This window comes from Pseudonaja textilis, chromosome 5, assembly GCF_049901715.1.
Source record: "Pseudonaja textilis isolate UNSWEBS1 chromosome 5, rPseTex1.2, whole genome shotgun sequence".
NCBI classification, from domain to species: Eukaryota; Metazoa; Chordata; class Lepidosauria; order Squamata; family Elapidae; genus Pseudonaja; species Pseudonaja textilis.
In genome coordinates, this window is record NC_141994.1 from 24,435,130 (window position 1) to 24,453,724 (window position 18,595).

Consider the following 18,595-nt stretch of genomic DNA (forward strand, 5'->3'; position numbering starts at 1 on the left):
AGATCCTCCACAAATCCAGGAACTTTTATGGGACTTAAAAAGTCCTACGACAAGGGTAGAAGTTACAAAACGTACCCCGTGCAGTTCGATTTTATAATCTTTGAGTAATTTTACTGCTTCTTTCAAACTGATTAAAAAAAATATGCTTGGCTATAAAACCATTCATTTGGTCTTTGGACTGCTTTCCATTTTGCTATCGGAATTCCGCCCCACCCCCCGCCAGTCCTGAATTTAACTAATACCTCTGTAAATCAATGTCAACAGAAACTCTCAGTGAATATCTGAGTTACTCAAGGAGGAATTGCCAATTGCTGTAGGAAGCCTGTTTCAGAAAATGTTTAAGTCATCCAACTTCTCTGGCACCGCAATGTGCAATTTTGAGTTGTGTACACAGGCATATTTTTCCCTCCAGTTCTTTCAGCTGCTGTCAATTCTCTTTTGCCCCTTTTCCCACCGAGGCAAGTAAAATGGAAAGTGGGAACTCCGAAAAGTTTCCCTAGGATGCAGCTTCTGTCTTAGAAGTGGGAAGGGGCTGTTAATAATTTGATAGTTTGCACGGCGTAGCTGGGAAAGGCTTAATCAGCCCTAGAACTGATTGTTTCAAGTTTGTTTCAAGCTACACACCAATCTCTACCTTGACCCAGTGAAATATGTTGTGCAATTACAGCTGAGTGTTCATTTTTCAATAGCAACTATACGTAGCCTCCATTGCTTTGTATCTAGCAGCAGTATAAGGCCCATAATGTTCACAGGAGACAAATTCCATCTTGTAATATTTCATATCTGAAGAAGTGCTTGGTATCTAATGCTGCTAGTATCACTTGCATTATAGAGCCGGTTGACTGTATGCGAAGAGGTGCTTGTCAGATGGAAAGCTGGCAACCCAGGTTTGAGACGCCAGCTTTGCGTGGCAGGGTGAGCACCCATTCCTTGCCTCAGCTCCTGGCCACCTAGCAGTTTGAAAGGATGCAAATTGTCTTCTTTTAACGACCCCGTAATCCCTCACAGGGTGGAGTCTGGCCAACTGAATGGAGCTAAGTGTTTACTGGCTGGATACCTTTCCTGTCATCAATGCGGAGTTTTGTTCGGCAGATTCTCAATGTGCCCAGAGAGAAATATCTGCCTCTACCCAGGATTGAACTCACCGCCTCCTGATTGTGAGACAAGAGCTCCATCTCTAGGCCACCTCGCCACTCTTTGAAGGGATGGAAATGCAAGTAGAGAAATAGGCACCACTTCGGTGGGAAGATAACAGTGTTCTGGGCACCTTTGGCCTATAGCCATGCTGGCAAGATGACCACAGAAAATGTCTTTGCACAACGCTGGCTTCCTCGGCCAAGAAATGAGCACCATACCCTACAGACACAACTGACCAGGGGTAACCTTTACCTTAAAAAAGTTGAGATTGTATGTAATTGCCTTATTCTACTGCACAAAAAGGATCGTCTTTCCCCATTTATCCTACATTTATCTCTTTCCCTTCTCCACTCCTTCCCCACACCAATTATACTTTTTACGTTTTTTGATCATATGCAAGAATTTGTTCACCTCTTTAGACCCCTTTTTAAAAATGGCTTTCTGTAATTTGGATGCCCTGAAGAAGTGTGGATTTAATTACTAGGATTATTAATGTTGGCTAAGGGATTCTGGGATTGTACACTGGAAAGATGGTAATTTAAGTATAATAGCTGAAATAACTGCAAAAATACTAAAGGTTCTGGTATACTGCCGTGCAGTTGCAAATTTGTGTACCGTGACTCACTCTCCAGACACGTCGGATGCAAGAACTTAAATGGAGAAACCACAGAAAATATGAGGTGGTTTTATTTACAATATGTACATAGAAATCAGACAGTTCCGCTTCGCATACTGAAGAATTCACGTCTTAACAGCTTGCAGAGCAAATACCTATTTTAAATAATTCCTTTTTAGAGGCAGTAAAGCTCATAGCGGCGTTTGCTCAGGAAATGTTGGGGGGCAAAAAAAAAGTTTAGTCTCTCCTTACGTAGAAAATATTATAGCCGAGTTCTATCATCCCTCCGATTAACAGAATCCAAAGGGGAATAAAGACGTAATAAAGTTTCATAGCGGTAAATTGTTGCAGTTTTGCACAGAGGGCAAGGCAGAAGGCCAGCTTCAGAAGTATCGCCGTAAGGTACCACGCTTTCTTCTTGAGATTCTGAGAGCCGTTGCGAGGATCGTAGCCGGACTTGCAACGGCGAGCCATCTTCACGATGATCATCACGAGAAGAATGGTATCAAATATCCAAACCGGGATAAATATGAGAAACCAGTTCCAGGGTGCCTTTTCATCCAGTTTTAACACCAACATGATCAGGAACAGTAATGTAAAGAGCCATGTGAGTAGCACTCTCTGGGCCAAGGACATTCTCATTTAAACAGCCTTGGTAGGTCAGTAGACGGAACAGAAAAAGAGATGCCCTAGAATAAAAGGAAGAAATAAGGTGATGGGTAAAAACATAGAAAAAGACATTCTGCATATGTCTGCCCTTAAAGCGTTCTCTCTCTCTCTCTTCCTCCCTCTCTCTATAAAATCTATATCCATGATGGTGAACTGTGGCACGCAGAGCCATTTGTGCGGGCATGCGAGCCCGAGCCAAACTTCCTGCACTGCGCATGTGTGCACCTCCCAGCTGATTTTTGGCCCGTTTGAGGCCGTTTTTGCCCTCCCAGCGGTTTGAGGGAAGCCTCTGCAGCCTTGGGAGGGTGAAAAAAGGGCCTCCCGGAAATACTGAAACGGGCCAGTTTTCAGCCTCCTGAGGCTGCAGAGGCTTCCCTCGAGCCGCCAGGAGGGGGAAAATGGCCTCAAATGGGCTGAAAATTAGCTGGGAGATACAAGCATGCGCAGTGCAGGTAAGGGGGCGGGGCATGTTGTACATGCATGTGTAGGGGGGAGGGGTGCATTGCATTGTGGGTGCCGGCACGCATGCGTTTTTGCGCACAAGCACTTTCGGCACACCACACCCAAAAGGTTCGCCCTCATTGATTTATATCTATATTATATATGGTGAATATTGTGAACTGGAAATTTTTGCTTTTATGAGTTCTATAAAACTGAACAGGACATTTCTACTTGTTTCATTTAATTCATTTGGCCTTGCAATGGAGATTATGGCGCTAGCAATAGCGCTTACACTTATATGCCACTTCATAATGCTTTTCCAGACCTCTATAAGCGGTTTTACAGAGCCAGCCTATGGCTCCCCATCAATCTGGGTCCTCATTTTACCAACCTGGGAAGGATGGAAGGCTGAGTCAACCGTGCGCCTGTCAGGATCAAACTGCAGACTGTGGGCAGAGTTAACCTGCAGCACTGCATTCTAACCACTGTGCCATCATGGCATCATTACCATAAAGAAAGGATTTCCTGCAGGGACAGCCTCTTTGCAAACTTGGCAGCAGGGGGGCAGTTAAGTGTAGTGGTTAAGGCATCCGACTACAAAGCAGAAGACCGTTTTAGGCCCACCTTAGGTATGAAAGCCAAGTGGGTGACTTTGGACCAACCCACCTCCCATGATTTTGTTGTGCGGAAATTAGGAGAAGGAAAGACTGCGGGTAATCCTTGACTTAGCACTGCAACTGAGCCGAACATTTCTGTTGCTAAGTGAAACATTTGTTAAGTCAATTTTGTACCATTCTATGACCTTGCCACAGTTGCTAAGTGAATCACTGCAATTGTTAAAATTAGCACCATGGTTGTTGAGTGAATCTGGCTTCCCCATTGACTTTGCTTGTCAGAAGAACGCAAAAGGCAATCACGTGAGCTTGGGATACTTCAACTGTCATAAGTATGAATCAGTGGCCAAGCATCCAAATTTCGTTGGGGGATGCATGCAGTGGGGATGCGGCAATGGTCGTAAGTGTGAAAAGTGGTCCTTAAGTCCCTTTCTTTAGTGCCGTAATAACTTTGAACGGTCACTAAACGAACTGTTGTAAGTTGAGGACTCCCTGCATTAGAGGTTTGCTAACTTCAGTATCATGTAAAGTAATAAAGGGGAAAGAAAAATCCAAATTAAAAAGTAAGCTTAGCTCTGATCATCTCAACTAAACCACTGTATCTCTAGTACAAGCAGACTAGTGACCCTAATTCTACGAAACTCAACTTTCCTAAGTGCTTTTAGCTTAGCAAAAGGCTCCGGGAGACCCTGGTTGTTACTCTTACTCTTTTGGAATAACTATACTGAGCTTCTTCAATTTTGGTACTCGTCAGGAATCAAGCATTTTTTTTTTTAATCATCTAGTGCTGTATTTTGTTCTGGAGAATATTGGTGCGATCCTTTAAAAGTAGCATGGACCTGATGGCAAATATTGAAAAAAGTACTGTATCTAATTAGCTGGAGAACTTAAAGAGTAGAGCAGTTTCTGCAACAAAAGCGCTCATGTCCAAATTAAACAGCGTATGAACTTGTTGCTAAACTTACATATGGAGGAGTCTGTTGACTTACAACTGTTCGCTGAGGGGCCAAAGTTACAAGGGCACTGAAAAGGGGGACACGCCCAGTTCTCATACTTAGGACTAGCAGCATCCCCACGTTCACGTGATCAGAATTTGGGTGCTTGGCAACCGACTCACAGTTATGACGGTCGCAGTGTCCTGGTGTCCCGCAATCCCCTTTTGCGACCTTCTGACAAGCAGAGTCAATGAGGAAGCCCGATTGCCTTAACAACCGTGTTACTAACCTAACAAATGCAGTGATTCCCTTAACTTTGGCAAGAAAGGTGGGAAGATGGGAGGAAAACTGCGTCTCGCTTAGCAACAGAAACGTTGGGCTCAATGGGCGGTCATTTTAAGTAGAGGACTACCTGGTACTTCTAGCAAAGGATTACACAGCATGCAATGAACAATACTTAGACCCTGCTTCAGTATTATTAACCCCAGTAGAGTTCTTAGCTGTTACTTCTCTATAGCAGATTTCAAACAAAAAAAATTTCTCCCTTTCCAAGCACCTGACCGATCCTAGGCATTTTGAGGGGTCCTGGGTGCTCCCTGAGCTTGGTGGTTTTCTTGCAGACGTTTCATGACCCAGCTAGGTAACAGCATCAGTACTACAAGGGAGGGAGGTTTGCAGAAGCGAGAGGTGCTGGTGGTGGAGGAATATGGTGGTCCTTGGTGCTCCCTGAGATTGGTTGTTTTCTTGCAGACATTTCATGACCCAACTAGGTAGTAGCATCTGTGCTAAGAGTGGAGTTTGTGGAGAGGAGAAGAGGAAATCCAAGGAGTCCTTGGTGATCTCTGAACTTAGTGTGGGGATTTATTTTTTTTTTGCAAACGTTTCATTGCCCACCTAGGTAACACCATCAGTGATAGAAGGGTGTTGGGGTTTGTGCAGAGGAGGACAACTGTGGGGTCCTTGGTCCTTCCTGAGCTTGGTTGTTTTCTTGTAGATGTTTCATTAGTCAAACTAGGGAAAATCATCAGTGCTAGAAGGGGGAGAGGTTTGTGGAGTGGAAGAGAGGAGGAGGAGGAGGAAGAGGAGGACTGTGGGGTCCTTGGTGCTCTCTGAGCTTGATTGGTTTTTTTTGCAGGCGTTTCATGACCCAACTAGGTAACAGCATCAGTGGTAGAAGGCTTTGTGGATAGAAGAGAAGGATAAAGGGAGGAGAGAACTGTGGGGTCATCTGTGCTCTCTGAGCTTGGCTGTTTTTTTTTTTTTGCAGACGTTTCGTGACCCACCTAAGTAACATCATCAATCGTAGAAGAAAGAGAGGAGAGTGGGGTGTGCAGGGAGGAAGAGGAGGAAGAAGGAGAAGATGATGACCAAGGAGTCCTGGGTGCTCTCTGAGCTTGCTGGTTTTCAGGCAGACATTTCATGACCCCAACTAGGTAACATCATCAGTGCTAGATAGTAGATAGTAGAGATAGATAGGTGATGGATAGATGATACAGGGGTAGAGATGGATGGATAGATATAGAGATGGATGGATGATATAGTTAGATATAGATATATAAGAGATAGAGAGGGAGATAGAGATAAATAGCTAGATAGCTAGAAATAGAGAAAGAGATGGGTCGATGGAGATAGATAGAGATGGAGAGATAGAGGGATGGATGGATATAGATATATAGATAAGAGATAGAGATGGATGGAGATATATATATATATATACATACATACATACATATATAGAGATAGAGAGATAGAGGGATGGATGGATATAGAGATAAGAGATATAGAGATGGATAAGAGATATAGAGATGGATGGATGGATGGATGGATGGATATATATATATATATATATATATATATATATATATATATATATATATAGAGAGAGAGAGAGAGAGAGAGAGAGAGAGAGAGAGAGAGATGGATGGACATATATATATATAGAGAGAGATGGAGAGATAGAGGGATGGATGGATATAGATATAGAGATAAATAGCTAGAGATAGATAGATAGATAGAGGCACTGAAGGGGAATATTTGTAGCTCAGGGTCGACCTGAGGGGCCCGTGGGGCTCTCTGAGCTCGGAGGTTTTCCTTGCAGGCGTTTCGTGGCCCAACTAGGGAACCCCATCAGGGCTCCAGGAAGCGCTGGGCCTTTTGCGGAGGCTGGAAAGGGACTCGAGGGGCGCAGGCGCAAAAAAGACAAAAAAAAATACTCCACACGACGCAGCTCTTCCTAGAGGAGGGGGAGACCACCCTTCCTTCCCTCCATCCACCCCGCAGGCCCAGAAGGAGGCCCGGACCCGCCTCTCCTTCTCACCCCCAGCCCCGCCGCCGCGCTTCGAGACCGGCCTGGGGACGGGGGGGAGGGGCGCTCCGCGGCGGCGAAGAAGGGCGAGCAAGATCGACCGTCCGCTTCTCCCGGCCCGCGCCGGCCTCCCCTGCAGCAGAGCCGGGACCTCAGCTTTGTGATAAAGGCGGGAAAAGGCCGCGCTACTCACCCGCCTCAGGACCCCATGGGTGCCAGCCAAGCGACGCCGCTCTAGGACGGCGCCCACCTGGTCAGCGAGAAACAGAGACGGAAAGACACCGCCCCCCCGGGCATTCTCGCACCGCAGGCTTCCCATAGGCCGGCCTTCGCTTCCTCCGGCTCTCTCATCGGCTGGGAGTGCTGTCCGTCAATCCTGCGTGCCGCCTCCCCCTCTCCCTCCATCCCTATTCGACAAGCCCGGCTGCCTATCAGAGTCGTTTTCCCTTGAAGTCCGCCCCCCTCCATCCCACCCCTCGCCCCCCACCTCCCCGCCGTCGCCGGAGCTGTCATTTCCCTCCGCCTCACGGGATCCCGTCCGTCAATCAAGCCCAGCCAGCCAAGCCAAGCCACCTCCCTCCCTCTCCGAATTTTTCGCCCAATCAGGGAAGGAGGAGGTGGGGGGGAACTTTCAGACCACGTCATAAGGAGGAGTTTTCGAGCCTCGCGGGCCCCCGGGAGTGGGAGGCGGGGCCCTCCTTTCGCCCCGCCCCCTGAAGGTGGGGGGAAGGGGGCGGGGCGATCAGAGAGCCCAGATTGGCGCGCCGTCCCTCCACGGCGGCGCGCTGTTGCTGCTGCTGCTGCTGCCTTTCCTCCCCCCACTCTCTCTCTCTCTCGCCCCCCGCCTCGGGAGAGCGCGCACCCCCCCCCACGCCAGCCCTGGAGCCCGCGCCGCTCTCGCTGCTGCCCCTTCCCGGCTCTGCAGAGACAATTCTTTTATATGGTGGTGGTGGGGGAAAGTCTTCCTCCGCCCGCCCTCCTGCCTGCCAGCCTGCGAAAAACCGGTGAGTGCCCCCCACCCCGTTGCCTTGCAGCTGGGAGGGAAAGGGGCTAGTTGAGGGGAGGAGGAGGAGGAGGAGGCGCACGTGCGCGGGGGATGCAAAGCCAGGGAAGGGTGGGGGAGGTCGTGGGATGGGTGGGTGGGTTTGTCCTTGGAAGGAGGGCACGACGTGGGGGGGGCTGGATGCCCGCCCCCCAGAAAGGGATCTCGGCTGCTTGGTCGCCATCCTGCAGGCAGGTGGGTTGCAGGGGTTCAGCAGAGGGGCTCTGCCCCTTTCCCCCAAAGGGGGTCTGGTCTTCCTTCCCCCTTTGAAGGGAGAGCGCCCCCAGAAAGGGGTCTCCGTTGCTTTGCCCTCTTTCAAGGAGGGGAGGTAAGAGGGGAGGAGGGGACTCTGGGCACCCCCTTAGGACTGGATCTCGACTGCTTGGTTCCCCCCACCCGGAGGTGCGATGCAGGGGCTCAGGATTCTCCCCCACCCCCAAAAGGGGGTCTCGGCTGTCTTGCCCCCTTGCGGGGAGGGAGGATGTGAAGGGGGCTCTTAACTCCCCCTAGAACAGGTTCTCTGTTGCTTTGCCCCCTCCCGTGCAAGGAGGGAGGAGGGAGGCCACAAGTGAGGAGGGGGCCCCGGACGCCCCCCCAGGACTGGGTCTCGGCTGCTTGGTCCCCTGCAGGCAGGTGGGTTACAGGGGTTCAGCAGAGGGGGCTCTGCCCCCCCCAAAAGGGGTTCTGGGCTTCCTTGCCCCCTTGTGGGGAGGCAGGAGGGGATGCAAAGATGGGGGGAGGGCTCCAGAAAAGAGATCTCTGCTGCTTGGGCCCCTTGCAGGGAGGTAGGAGGGGAGGGCACAGGTGGGGGGGGTGTCTCCAGGAGCCCTTAGTAAGGAATTCTCAGCTGCTTTGCCCCCTTGCAGGGAGATGGAATGGGGGGCAGGGACAGTCAGGAAACCCCTCCCCCCAGCAGCTTCTCTGCAACTACCTTGTCACAATGATCAGGAGCCCCCCTCCGCCCCAAAAGGGTTGCTTTGCCCCCTTGCAGGGAGGCAGGAGGAGAGGGCCCAGGTGAGGAAGGGGCTCTGGCTCCCCACCAGAAAGGGATCTCTGTTGCTTTGCCTCCTTGCAGGCAGGTGGGAAGGGATGCAAAGGGCAGGAGGGGGCTCCAGCCCCCCCAAGGAGGTTCTCATCTGTGCCCCCTTGCAGGGAGATGGAATGGGGGCAGTCAGCAACCCCCGCCCCCCCAGCACCTTCTCTGCAATTCTGTTGGCACTCCCGGTTGGGCACCATCCTCCTTGGTGCTGGCCCTGACTACCTGCCTGAATTCCTGCCCAGAGAAGCAGCCCCAGCATAATCCAGGTTTGTTCCAGCATGCTGAGCAAGTGAGACAGGTAGATCCCGTTGGAAAATCTACCAGGTTGCTGCTTCCTCCTGGTTTGATTGACTGAGTGAACCGCTTGTGTTTTTGGCACCCTATCATTCCCACCTCTATAATTCAGATTTTTTTTTTAAAAAAAGAGAGAGATAGCAAAATGGAACTAACGGCAACGATCAGGAGTAAGGACCCACGGGAGGAAAATGGTAATTATGCTTATGCAAACATGGCCTGTTTTGGGTGAAGGCAGGACGGGGGTTATTTCAGGAAGCAGGTTAAGCAAGATGTTGGGTGATTCCTCCTGTGTCATACCTCCGTTGGGCCTGGCCTGGGAGCTCCTTTTCAGGATGAGTGCCAGGCCATCTGTCGAAAAGTGGAATTTTCAAGCTTTGTTGGTTTTAAGGGACACGGTGGCTGAATGACTAAGACACTGAGCTTGTCGATCAGAAAGGTCGGCAGTTCGGCGGTTTGAATCCCTAGCGCCGCATCACGGAGTGAGCTCCTGTTGCTTGTCTCAGCTTCTGCCAACCTAGCAGTTCGAAAGCATGTTAAAAAATGCAAGTAGAAAAATAGGGACCCCTTTGGTGGGAAGGGAAGAGCGTTGCGTGCGCTTTTGAAGGCGTTGAAGGAGATGTTTTTGGACAGTGCTGGCTCTTCAGCTTTGTAATAGAGATGAGCACTGCCTCCTAGTGCCAGAATCGACTAGCATGTATGTGCAAGGGGAACCTTTACCTTACGCAGGTTTTAAAAGGAGGGTAATCTATCTTGGGGTGTCTGTCTTGATCTTCAGAAGCTGAGGGAGAAGAGGTTATTGAATCCCCCCCATCTTTCGTCTGGTAGTTGTAACGTCCATGACTCTGAGAGTGACCCTTGCTGGGAACTTCTCTTAGGATTATCCTTGTAGGTAAGATCAACATGAGAGAAGTGAGCTCTAGAGACGTGAGGAAAAGCCCACTCCCCTAAGAGTAGCAAAGTGACAGAGGTGGAGGGGAACCTTGGAGGAAATGGTTATCCAGTCTCCTCTTAAAAATCCTCCAGTGATGGAGGACCCACAACTTCTTTGACCCTCCAGCGGCCAAATCAGAGGAGGCGGAGGCGTGGGGGTCAGGGTCAGCATCCAGGCAACCTGAGAGGGAAGAAGGAATGGAGCTGGCAGAGAGAGAGAGAGAGAGAGAGAGAGGCAGAGCCTGGGCCATCCATCAGCCCTCAGGTTGAGAGTCAACAGCCCCCAGATCTGGAGGTTGCTGATGAGGAAGAGGAGGAACAGCTGGGTCCAGTGCCTGATGCACAGAAGGCAAAGGAGAGGAGAGCAGTGGAAATCTATGGGCCGGTCCTTGGGAAAGAAGAGCCAGGTCTGGAGGTGGCTGATGAGGAAGAGGAGGAATGTCTGGCTCCAGTGCCTGATACGCAGAGGAGAGGAGAGCAGTGGTAATCTATGGGCCGGTCCTTGGGATGGACTTGTTAGCCTGCCGTGAGAGAGAACCTTTTTGCTTCGCTCCTTTGATGAGTTTCCATCCGTTGCTTGTTGTCCTAACTTCTAGTGCTTTGAAAAGATCAGAAATCAAACTTAGGGCAAAAAGAAAAAAGAAACTGGCAAAAAGCTGCAGTCTCCAGAAACTCTTCAAAAAGTTTAAGGGCCAGGTAAGGTTTCCTCTGGTTACTGCAGAGCAAAAGAGAAACCATCACAAGTCATCTAGAAACCTGATATCAGTAGACCAAAGCTTCAACAGAGCCAACGCTGAAAAAGGAGCTCAATTTTATTTATTTATTTTGCCAGGAGGCTTATAAGCTGGACTGGTGGAATAGTGAAAGCTTTTAACCAAGGGAAATGTGAAATTCTGCAAAGCAGAAATACGGCATCTTAAGGCTAACAGGCCTGGCAGAATGCTTAATTCTTCTTCTGAGGAATTTTATATATAACTAGCTGGATAACTGTGCTTTGCTACAAAACTATGTGATCGGACTTATTTTTTGGGGAGGAAAATAAGGGGGGAAAATTGTGCCTCTGCCTACCAGCATCCATCAGTATTTATCTGGCTAGCATCCAGTCAGTGTGTGAGAGAGTTGAGGGCTGTTTGGAAACTGTAACAGTATTTGCTATATGAGCAAGGAGGAGACAGAGAGGAGCCTGGGCTTGGCTTAGTTCAACTGTTCTGTACTAAAGCTGGTTGATGCTCTGAAACTGAAACTCCTCTGTGTTTTGCATTTCTTTCCAGGTGGGGAAGGGGAGTAGAACTCCTTAGCATCAGAATGTGTTAATAATAATAATATAGGAAAAACTCTAAATGCTCTGATGGTCAGTCCAAAAAATCCTTTTCTTAGTGAGCACCTAGAAGCCAAGAGACCAAATTTCAAGTTTGTAGGCTTTATGGTTCTGGACATTTTGTGTTCCTCTTCTTTCTCTTCTTCCTTCTTTCTACTTTCTCCTCTTCTTCCTCCTCCCCTTCCTCCCTCTTTTTCTTCTTTCTCTTCTTCCCTCTTCTTCCTCCTCTTCCTCCTCCTCCTTTCTCCTTGAAGATTGTTTCTTTTCTTTACAAAATTGAAAGCTCGACACATTGACACTTTGCCAGTTTTCAACCCTTCTACCCCTACTCACCCCACGTTCTTGCTCCCTCTTTCTTCCCCTCTTTTTGTCCTGATGGAAGGACTGTTCCCATCCTTTCATCCCCAGCTGCTTAAGCCTCTTCCCCTTCTCTCCCCCTCCATCTTTAACGCTCTCATTTCCTCCTTCCCCTGGACCGGGCTTCTTAGAAGCTCTATTTCTTCTGCGGTTGGAGAATTTCCTCCTTAGATTTTTCTCTACCGTTTTGTTGCCATCACACCTCTTCACTGTCATCCTTTTGGGGCAATCCCCATAGTGTCATCCTCCCTAGACCGATTTTTCTTTTCTCAGAAAAGAAACTACTTATGCAAATCAAAACTCCTCGCTGCTTGTCAGCACAAATAACATCAAAGTTCCAAATTCTTCTCCCCGCCCCCCCAAAAAAAATTATCTGTCCATTACGCCCTGATAGAAAAGTCTCTGGTTTTATCTTTATATTCCCTTCTGTATTAAGATGTGAATCCTGCTCCCAATATTGATGTTGTGTATGCCGACAGCAGCAAGAATATACTCTGTGCACACAAAAATGGAAAGATACTTTGATTCCCACCATGGAAAAAAATGGCTGCAAAATTTGATGGGAGCTGGCAGAGATGGCTAAATCGTCTGATTTGATTGAATTAAAAAATACAATTAATTTAAGATAAAAGTAAAGGTTCCCCTTGCACATACATGCTAATCGTTTCTGGCTCTAGGTTACAAAGCTGAAGAGCCAGCACTGTCCAAAGACATGGTTATCTGGCCGGCATGACTAAACGCCGAAGGCGCAAGGAACGCTGTTCTCTTCCCACCAAAGGAGTCTCTATTTTTCTACTTGCATTTTTTACATTCTTTCGAACTGCTAGGTTGGCAGAAGCTGGGACAAGTAACGGGAGCTCATTCCGTGACGTGGCGCTAGGGATTCGAACCGTCGAACTGCCGATCGACAAGCTCAGCGTCTTAAGTCACTGAGCCGCTGCGCCCCTAATTAATTTGGCTTTTACAAAATTGGTAAAACCGCTTTGCTATTTACAATTCAACCATTTTAGTAACTGGGAAACCACTTCTGGACTTTGTGCTTGAGGTGGAAAAAAAATGAAGCTTGGGCTTTAGTTTGTTGCTTTGTTGTTATAGAAATGGCTACTTTATCGTAGCATGTAAAAGTTGAGGTGGTATATTATTCTACTGCCCCCAAAAGAGTTGGAAGTCAATGTTTTTTTGTTCTTTTTCTTTTTAATCCTACACTTTTTCCTCTTTCCCTTCTTCTACCCTTTCCCCCCATCGCTCTGGGTTTTTTTCTTTGTGCGTCTTTGTTGCATATTCTGACCAACAAATACAAATTTGTAACTGCTGCGGATCAAAACTTCAAGGGAACGTAGTGGCTCTTTCCATCTTCACGTTTCTTCTACACGTCCTCGACGTGTGACCACCATTCAGCATGACATTTCTGTAGCTCAGGGAGACCTTCGTTAAGTGGACTTTGACCCCCTTTGACGACCGTTCTTGCTTCCGTTGTTAAGTGAATCACTCCACTTGTTCAGTCAGGAACGCGGCCGTTCAGCGAATCCGGCTTCCCCATTGACTTCACTCATCAGAAGATTGTAAAAGGGGATGCGAGCATCATAAATATGAACCAGTGGCCATCTGAATATTGTTCATTTAGCGACCGACCCTTCAAAATTACAGCGGCACCAAAAAATGTGACATACGACTGTTTTTCATGCTTACAACAATTTGCAGCGTCCCCGTAGTCACACGATCCCCTTTTGCAACCGTCTGACAAGCAAAGTCAACGGGAAGCCAGATTCACTTGAAGGACCGTGTGACTAACTGAACAACGGCAATGATTTACTTAACACATTTGACAAAAAGCGTCATAAAGTGGAACAAAGCTCGTTTAGCAAATGTCTCACTCAGCAACATACATTTTGGATTGTCCAGTCTCTTCTTAAAAACCTTCAGTGATGAGGAAGGAAGGAAGGAATCTCACAGAATAGAGTAGAGTAGAGTAGAATTGAATGGAGAATAGAACAGAACAGAATAGAATTGAATTCTTTATTGGCCAAGTGTGATTGGACACACAAAGAATTTGTCTTTGGTGCATAGACTCTCAGTGTACATAAAAGAAAAGTTGCATTCATCAAGAGTCAAGAATCATCAGGTACAACACTTAATAGTCATAGGGTACATAAGCAATCAAATCATACTAGGAAACACTCAATATAAATCATAAGGATACAAGCAAGAAAGTTAGTCATACAGTCACAAGTGGGAGGGGATGGGTGATAAGGAGTGGTGAGAAGATTAATAGTAATAGTAGTGCAAAGTTTGTAAACAGTTGGACAGTGTTGAGGTAATTATTTAGCAGAGTGATGGCGTTTGGGGAAAAAAACTCCTTGTGTCTAGTTGTTCTGGTGTGCAGTGCTCTATAGCATCGTTTTGAGGGAAGGAGTTGAAGCAGTTTATGTCCAGAATGTGAGGAGTTTGTAAATATTTTCACAGCCCTCTTTTTGACTCAGGGTGCAATATACAGGTCCTCCATGGAAGGGAGGTTGGTGGTAATTGTTTTTTTCTTCAGTCCTAATTATCCTCTGAAGTCTGTGTCTTTCCTGTTGGGTTGCAGAACCAAACCAGACAGTTATAGAGGTGCAGATGACCGACTCCATAATTCCTCTGTAGAACTGGATCAGCACCTCCTTGGGCAGTTTGAGCTTTCTGAGTTGGCGCAGGAAGAACATTCTTTGTTGTGCTTTTTTGATGACATTTGATGTTAGGTGTCCATTTTAGGTTTTGTAATGCGATAGAACCTAGAAATGTGAAGATCTCTACTGTTGATACTGTGATGTCTAGGATTGTAAGAGGTGGTAGTATGGGAGGGTTTCTCCTAAAGTCTACCACCATTTCTACAGTTTTGAGTGTGTTCGGTTCCTGATTGTTCTGGTTACACCACAAGGCAAGTTGTACAATCTCCTGTTTGTTTGTGGATTTGTCATCTTGAATGAGACCAATCACTGTTGTGTCATTTGCAAATAACTTTTGGTTAGCAACACAAATTTTAGACTTAGAATAACTTTATTGTCCCTTTGAATGTAGACTAATTGGTGTACAGTGCATATATCTCTCTATCTCTATCTATGTATCTATAATTTCTCTATCTTTTATATATAAAAGCGAAATACCTCTATCATATCTATCTATCTATCTATCTATCTATCTATCTATCTATCTATCTATCTATCTATCTATCTAATCTTTTATATATAAAAGCTAAATAGCACTATTCATTGGCGTACATTAAAATGAAATTTCGTTGCATACAGTGCATATATGTTTCTATGTCTGTCCTATCTTTTTTAAAAAAGTGAAATACCATTCACGCATCATCACAAAATCTCCAGAACCGTAAAGCCTACAAACTTGAAATTGGGCACGTATGTTCCTCTTGGCTCCTAGGCTCCTTGGCTCCTAGAAAGGATTTTTTGAAATGACCATCATAGCTTTAGTATTTCCTATATTAATATTATTAACCTGCTCTGATGCTAGGGAGTTCTACTACCCCTCCCCACCTGAAAAGAAATCTCTTCCAAATGCAAAACACAAGCAGAGGAGTTTCAGTTTCACAGCACCAAGCAGCTTTTGTATAGAACAGTTGAGCTAAGCCACGCCCAGGCTCCTTGCTATCTCCTTGCTCACACAGCAAACAAATGTTTCAGTTTCCAAACAGCCCTCAACTCTCTCACACACTGACAGGACGCTAGCCAGATGAATATCAATGGATGCTGGTAGGCAGAGGCACAATTTTTTCCCCTTATTTTCCTCCCCCAAAACTAAGTCTGACTACATAGTTTTGTTGTGAAAGCATGGGTATCGAGCTAGTTTCCAATATATACTTCATAAACATGACAAAATAAATACAAATTTATGCCTAGACCCATGTATATGACTTCAGCTCCCAGAATTCCCTCAATTCAACCTCCCTGAGATTGAGAAACATTGCTGTAGTTCATTCAATAATAGATACAGATTAACAGAGTTGGAAGGGACCTTGTAGGTCATCTAGTCCAACCCACTCCCCCTGGCCCAAGCAGAGACCCTATACCATTTTGGACAGATAGTAGGCCAGTCTCTTTTCAAAAGCTTCCAGGGATGAAGCTCCCACAACCTCTGAACATGTGAAGGCTGGAAACGAGACAAATCCAATACCTTAAATAATGGATCTGTAGCATTGCTTACAACAAAGTTCTGAGAGCTCTTTTACTAAAATCAATAATTTCTACTTCCTTCCATTAATTTCATACCTCCCCTTAGTTTTTACTTTATGGGGAATCTTGTTCAATGGATTTTATCTTATTTGGGCTTTTTCTGCTCCTTTAATTCCAGAAATGAGACCTTCAGGAATTTAAAACGTCTTCACATTCTTGTTTTTTGACCTTTATAAAGCAAAGAATTCAAACAGTCAACAGTTTTTTTCCTCCTCTCTCTTTCTATTCTGGTTCAAGGAGGAATTTTGACTGAAAAACTATCGATTTCTGCTGGCTTTTATTTATCTTTTTGTCCATTTGTGTCAGTTGCCCCTCACTCTATATAATTCCATACCACCAGAAGGCAGGACAAGAAACGATGGATGGAAAGTAATCAAAAGAGAGAAGCTATTGAGCAGAAACTTCCTAACAGTGAGGACAGTTAACCAGTGGAACAGCTTGCCACCAGAAGTTGTGGCTGCTCCATCACTGAAGGCGATGGCCAGAAGAAGAGTTTAGACAGTCACTAAAATGGTATAGTTCTCCTGCTTGAGTAGGGGGCTGGACGAGAAGACCTCAAGGTCCCTTCCAGCTTATTGCTGTTGCTATTTCTAATCCTTATTCTATTCTATTCCATATTTTTTATTCTATTCCATATTTTCTTTTCTATTCTATATTCGATTCTTCTCTTCTATATTTTTAATTGTATTCCATATTTTCTCCTTTCTTCTATTCCATATTTTCTGTTCTGTTCTGTTCTGTTCTATTCTATTCATTCCAATATCTAATCTACTCTACTCTACTCTACTCTCCACTCTTCTTTTCTCTTATATTTTTTATCCTATTCCATATTTTCTCTTCTCTTCTATTCCATATTTTCTATTCTATTCTATTCTATTCTATTCTATTCTATTCTATTCTATTCTATTCTATTCTATTCTATTCTATTCCTAGTCCTAGTCCTAGTCCTAGTCCTAGTCCTATTCTATTCTATTCTATTCTATTCTATTCTATTCTATTCTATTCTATTCTATCCAATATTTCTTCCATTCTATTCCATTTTTTTCCTACTCTACTCTACTCTACTCTACTCTACTCTACTCTACTCTACTCTACTCTACTCTCTCAGATTGAGATATGACCTTCATATCTAAAGTCAGTTTTTGATTTATGACAGTTCATTAAGTGATTCACATTTCATTCTGTCGCTCCTTTGGCGTCCTTTCTTCAATGATTCTATTCCACTATTTCTTTCATACTAGTGTAACTCTTGTTCCTCTGGCAAGTTGGCCATTGCATGTTGGCCATGTCAAGATGTCAATGACCCATGGGAGCCATAGTTCCATCCTTTTGAGTCCTGATATGTAGGAACACTCGAGCAATTGAACTGTGTGTGAGTTGGATTTTGGCAATCCGAGAGGAGCTTGTTTTTCCAGGAAGAATTAAGTGTTGGGGGACAGTAAGTTATTGGAATGTTTCTTTCTAAAAATAATAGTTATATATAGAAATTCCGCTTGTAGTCATCATCCCTTTTTTGACTTCAATGTACATTACCCCATTGGTTATTTTTCCTGTGGCGTTTCTTAAACCATTTCAGGCACTGTGGGAAAATATTATTGTGTGTGTTTTCCAGGGTGGCATCAGGCAAAAAAGGGCTGGCCAGAATTTCCTACAAAACAAGGATTACGTGAAGGGAGAATGGAATCCCTTGTCTATGACTATATAATTTATGACCTGACATTTCAGCTTGTTTAGCCAAACCCAGTTCTTGTACGAGGAAGGTTGCCAATATATTACCACGAAAATATGTCCCGAATGAGACCAAAAAAAAAAAAATTGTTATTGCAGATAGTTTCGCAATAAAAATCTGAATTCTTATTTGGACACCGTTGTGGCTGGTTTGGCAACATTTTATAATCTGAAAGCAGGTTTTGGATACCATACAAGAAGGAGGGTTATTTGCGTGTTATTTATATTTAGAACGGATTCCGTAGGCTGTTCGAAAAAGCTTCACTTGAAAAAGTGGTAACAAAAAGTGAAATGTTTTACTTAACGCACTAATAAACACGGTAAATCTTAACCAAAGAAATTCAATAAATATATATATATATAAAACAAGGTAAATCTTTTTGTGTTAGAAGCCAGATAGCTTGGAATTCACTTTTGACTTGAGGGTCGGGCTTAGAATGGAGAGTTGGCCATAATTTGAATTTTAGTGACGGGGAAAAAAATGTGTATTTAATAATGAACCTTCAGAGATCCACAGCTTTTTAGAACAAATATATAGGTCAGTGGTGGCTAACCTTTTTTGGCTCTTGTGCTAAAAATTGTGTGTTTGTTCTCGCACATGCTCACTTGCCAGCACCCAGAAGGTAATGTGTACAGGGGGGAACGCCCCCTGCGCATACATGTGTGCCCCCTGCCATGTCCCACACGTCTCTGTGCATGCGTGCATGGCCCCCACGCCCCCCCACATGCACGCCAGATACCCAACAATCAGCTGGCTGGTGAAGGGTGGGTTTGCATGCACAATGGGGCTCTTCCAGGCCACCTCTTGCGTGCTGGCAGAACAGGCTCTGCGTGCCACTTCCGGCATGCATGCCGTAGGTTCCTCATCACAGATATAGGTAGTCCTTGACTTGCAACCGCAATGAAGCCCAATGTGTCTGTCGCTGAGCAAGACATTTGTTAAG

General features: G+C 45.6%; 2 protein-coding genes across 3 annotated transcripts in view; one reads left to right on the forward strand and one right to left on the reverse strand.

Annotated features, from left to right (window-relative positions):
- Positions 1-1,806: 1,806 nt before the first annotated feature.
- On the reverse strand, positions 1,807-7,038 carry TMEM60 (transmembrane protein 60). Of its 2 annotated transcripts, none has more exons than XM_026701161.2 (2): positions 6,911-7,038; positions 1,807-2,442 (listed from the first exon to the last, which is right to left on the reverse strand). In XM_026701161.2, the coding sequence occupies exon 2, from the start codon at positions 2,393-2,395 to the stop codon at positions 1,991-1,993; it is 405 nt and encodes a 134-aa protein (XP_026556946.1). In that variant the 5' UTR covers positions 2,396-2,442; positions 6,911-7,038; the 3' UTR covers positions 1,807-1,990. The 2 variants fall into 2 exon arrangements, with proteins under 2 accessions (XP_026556946.1, XP_087790434.1); XM_087934308.1 differs by lacking the exon at positions 6,911-7,038 and adding an exon at positions 5,696-5,717.
- Positions 7,039-7,461: 423 nt separating this feature from the next.
- The window catches only part of PHTF2 (putative homeodomain transcription factor 2), a 65,913-nt gene continuing 54,779 nt past the window's right edge, over positions 7,462-18,595 (forward strand). Inside the window, exon 1 of the mRNA XM_026701146.2 lies at positions 7,462-7,721. The gene's annotated coding sequence lies outside the window, so the exon portion shown is untranslated. The remainder of the gene's footprint in view (positions 7,722-18,595) is intronic.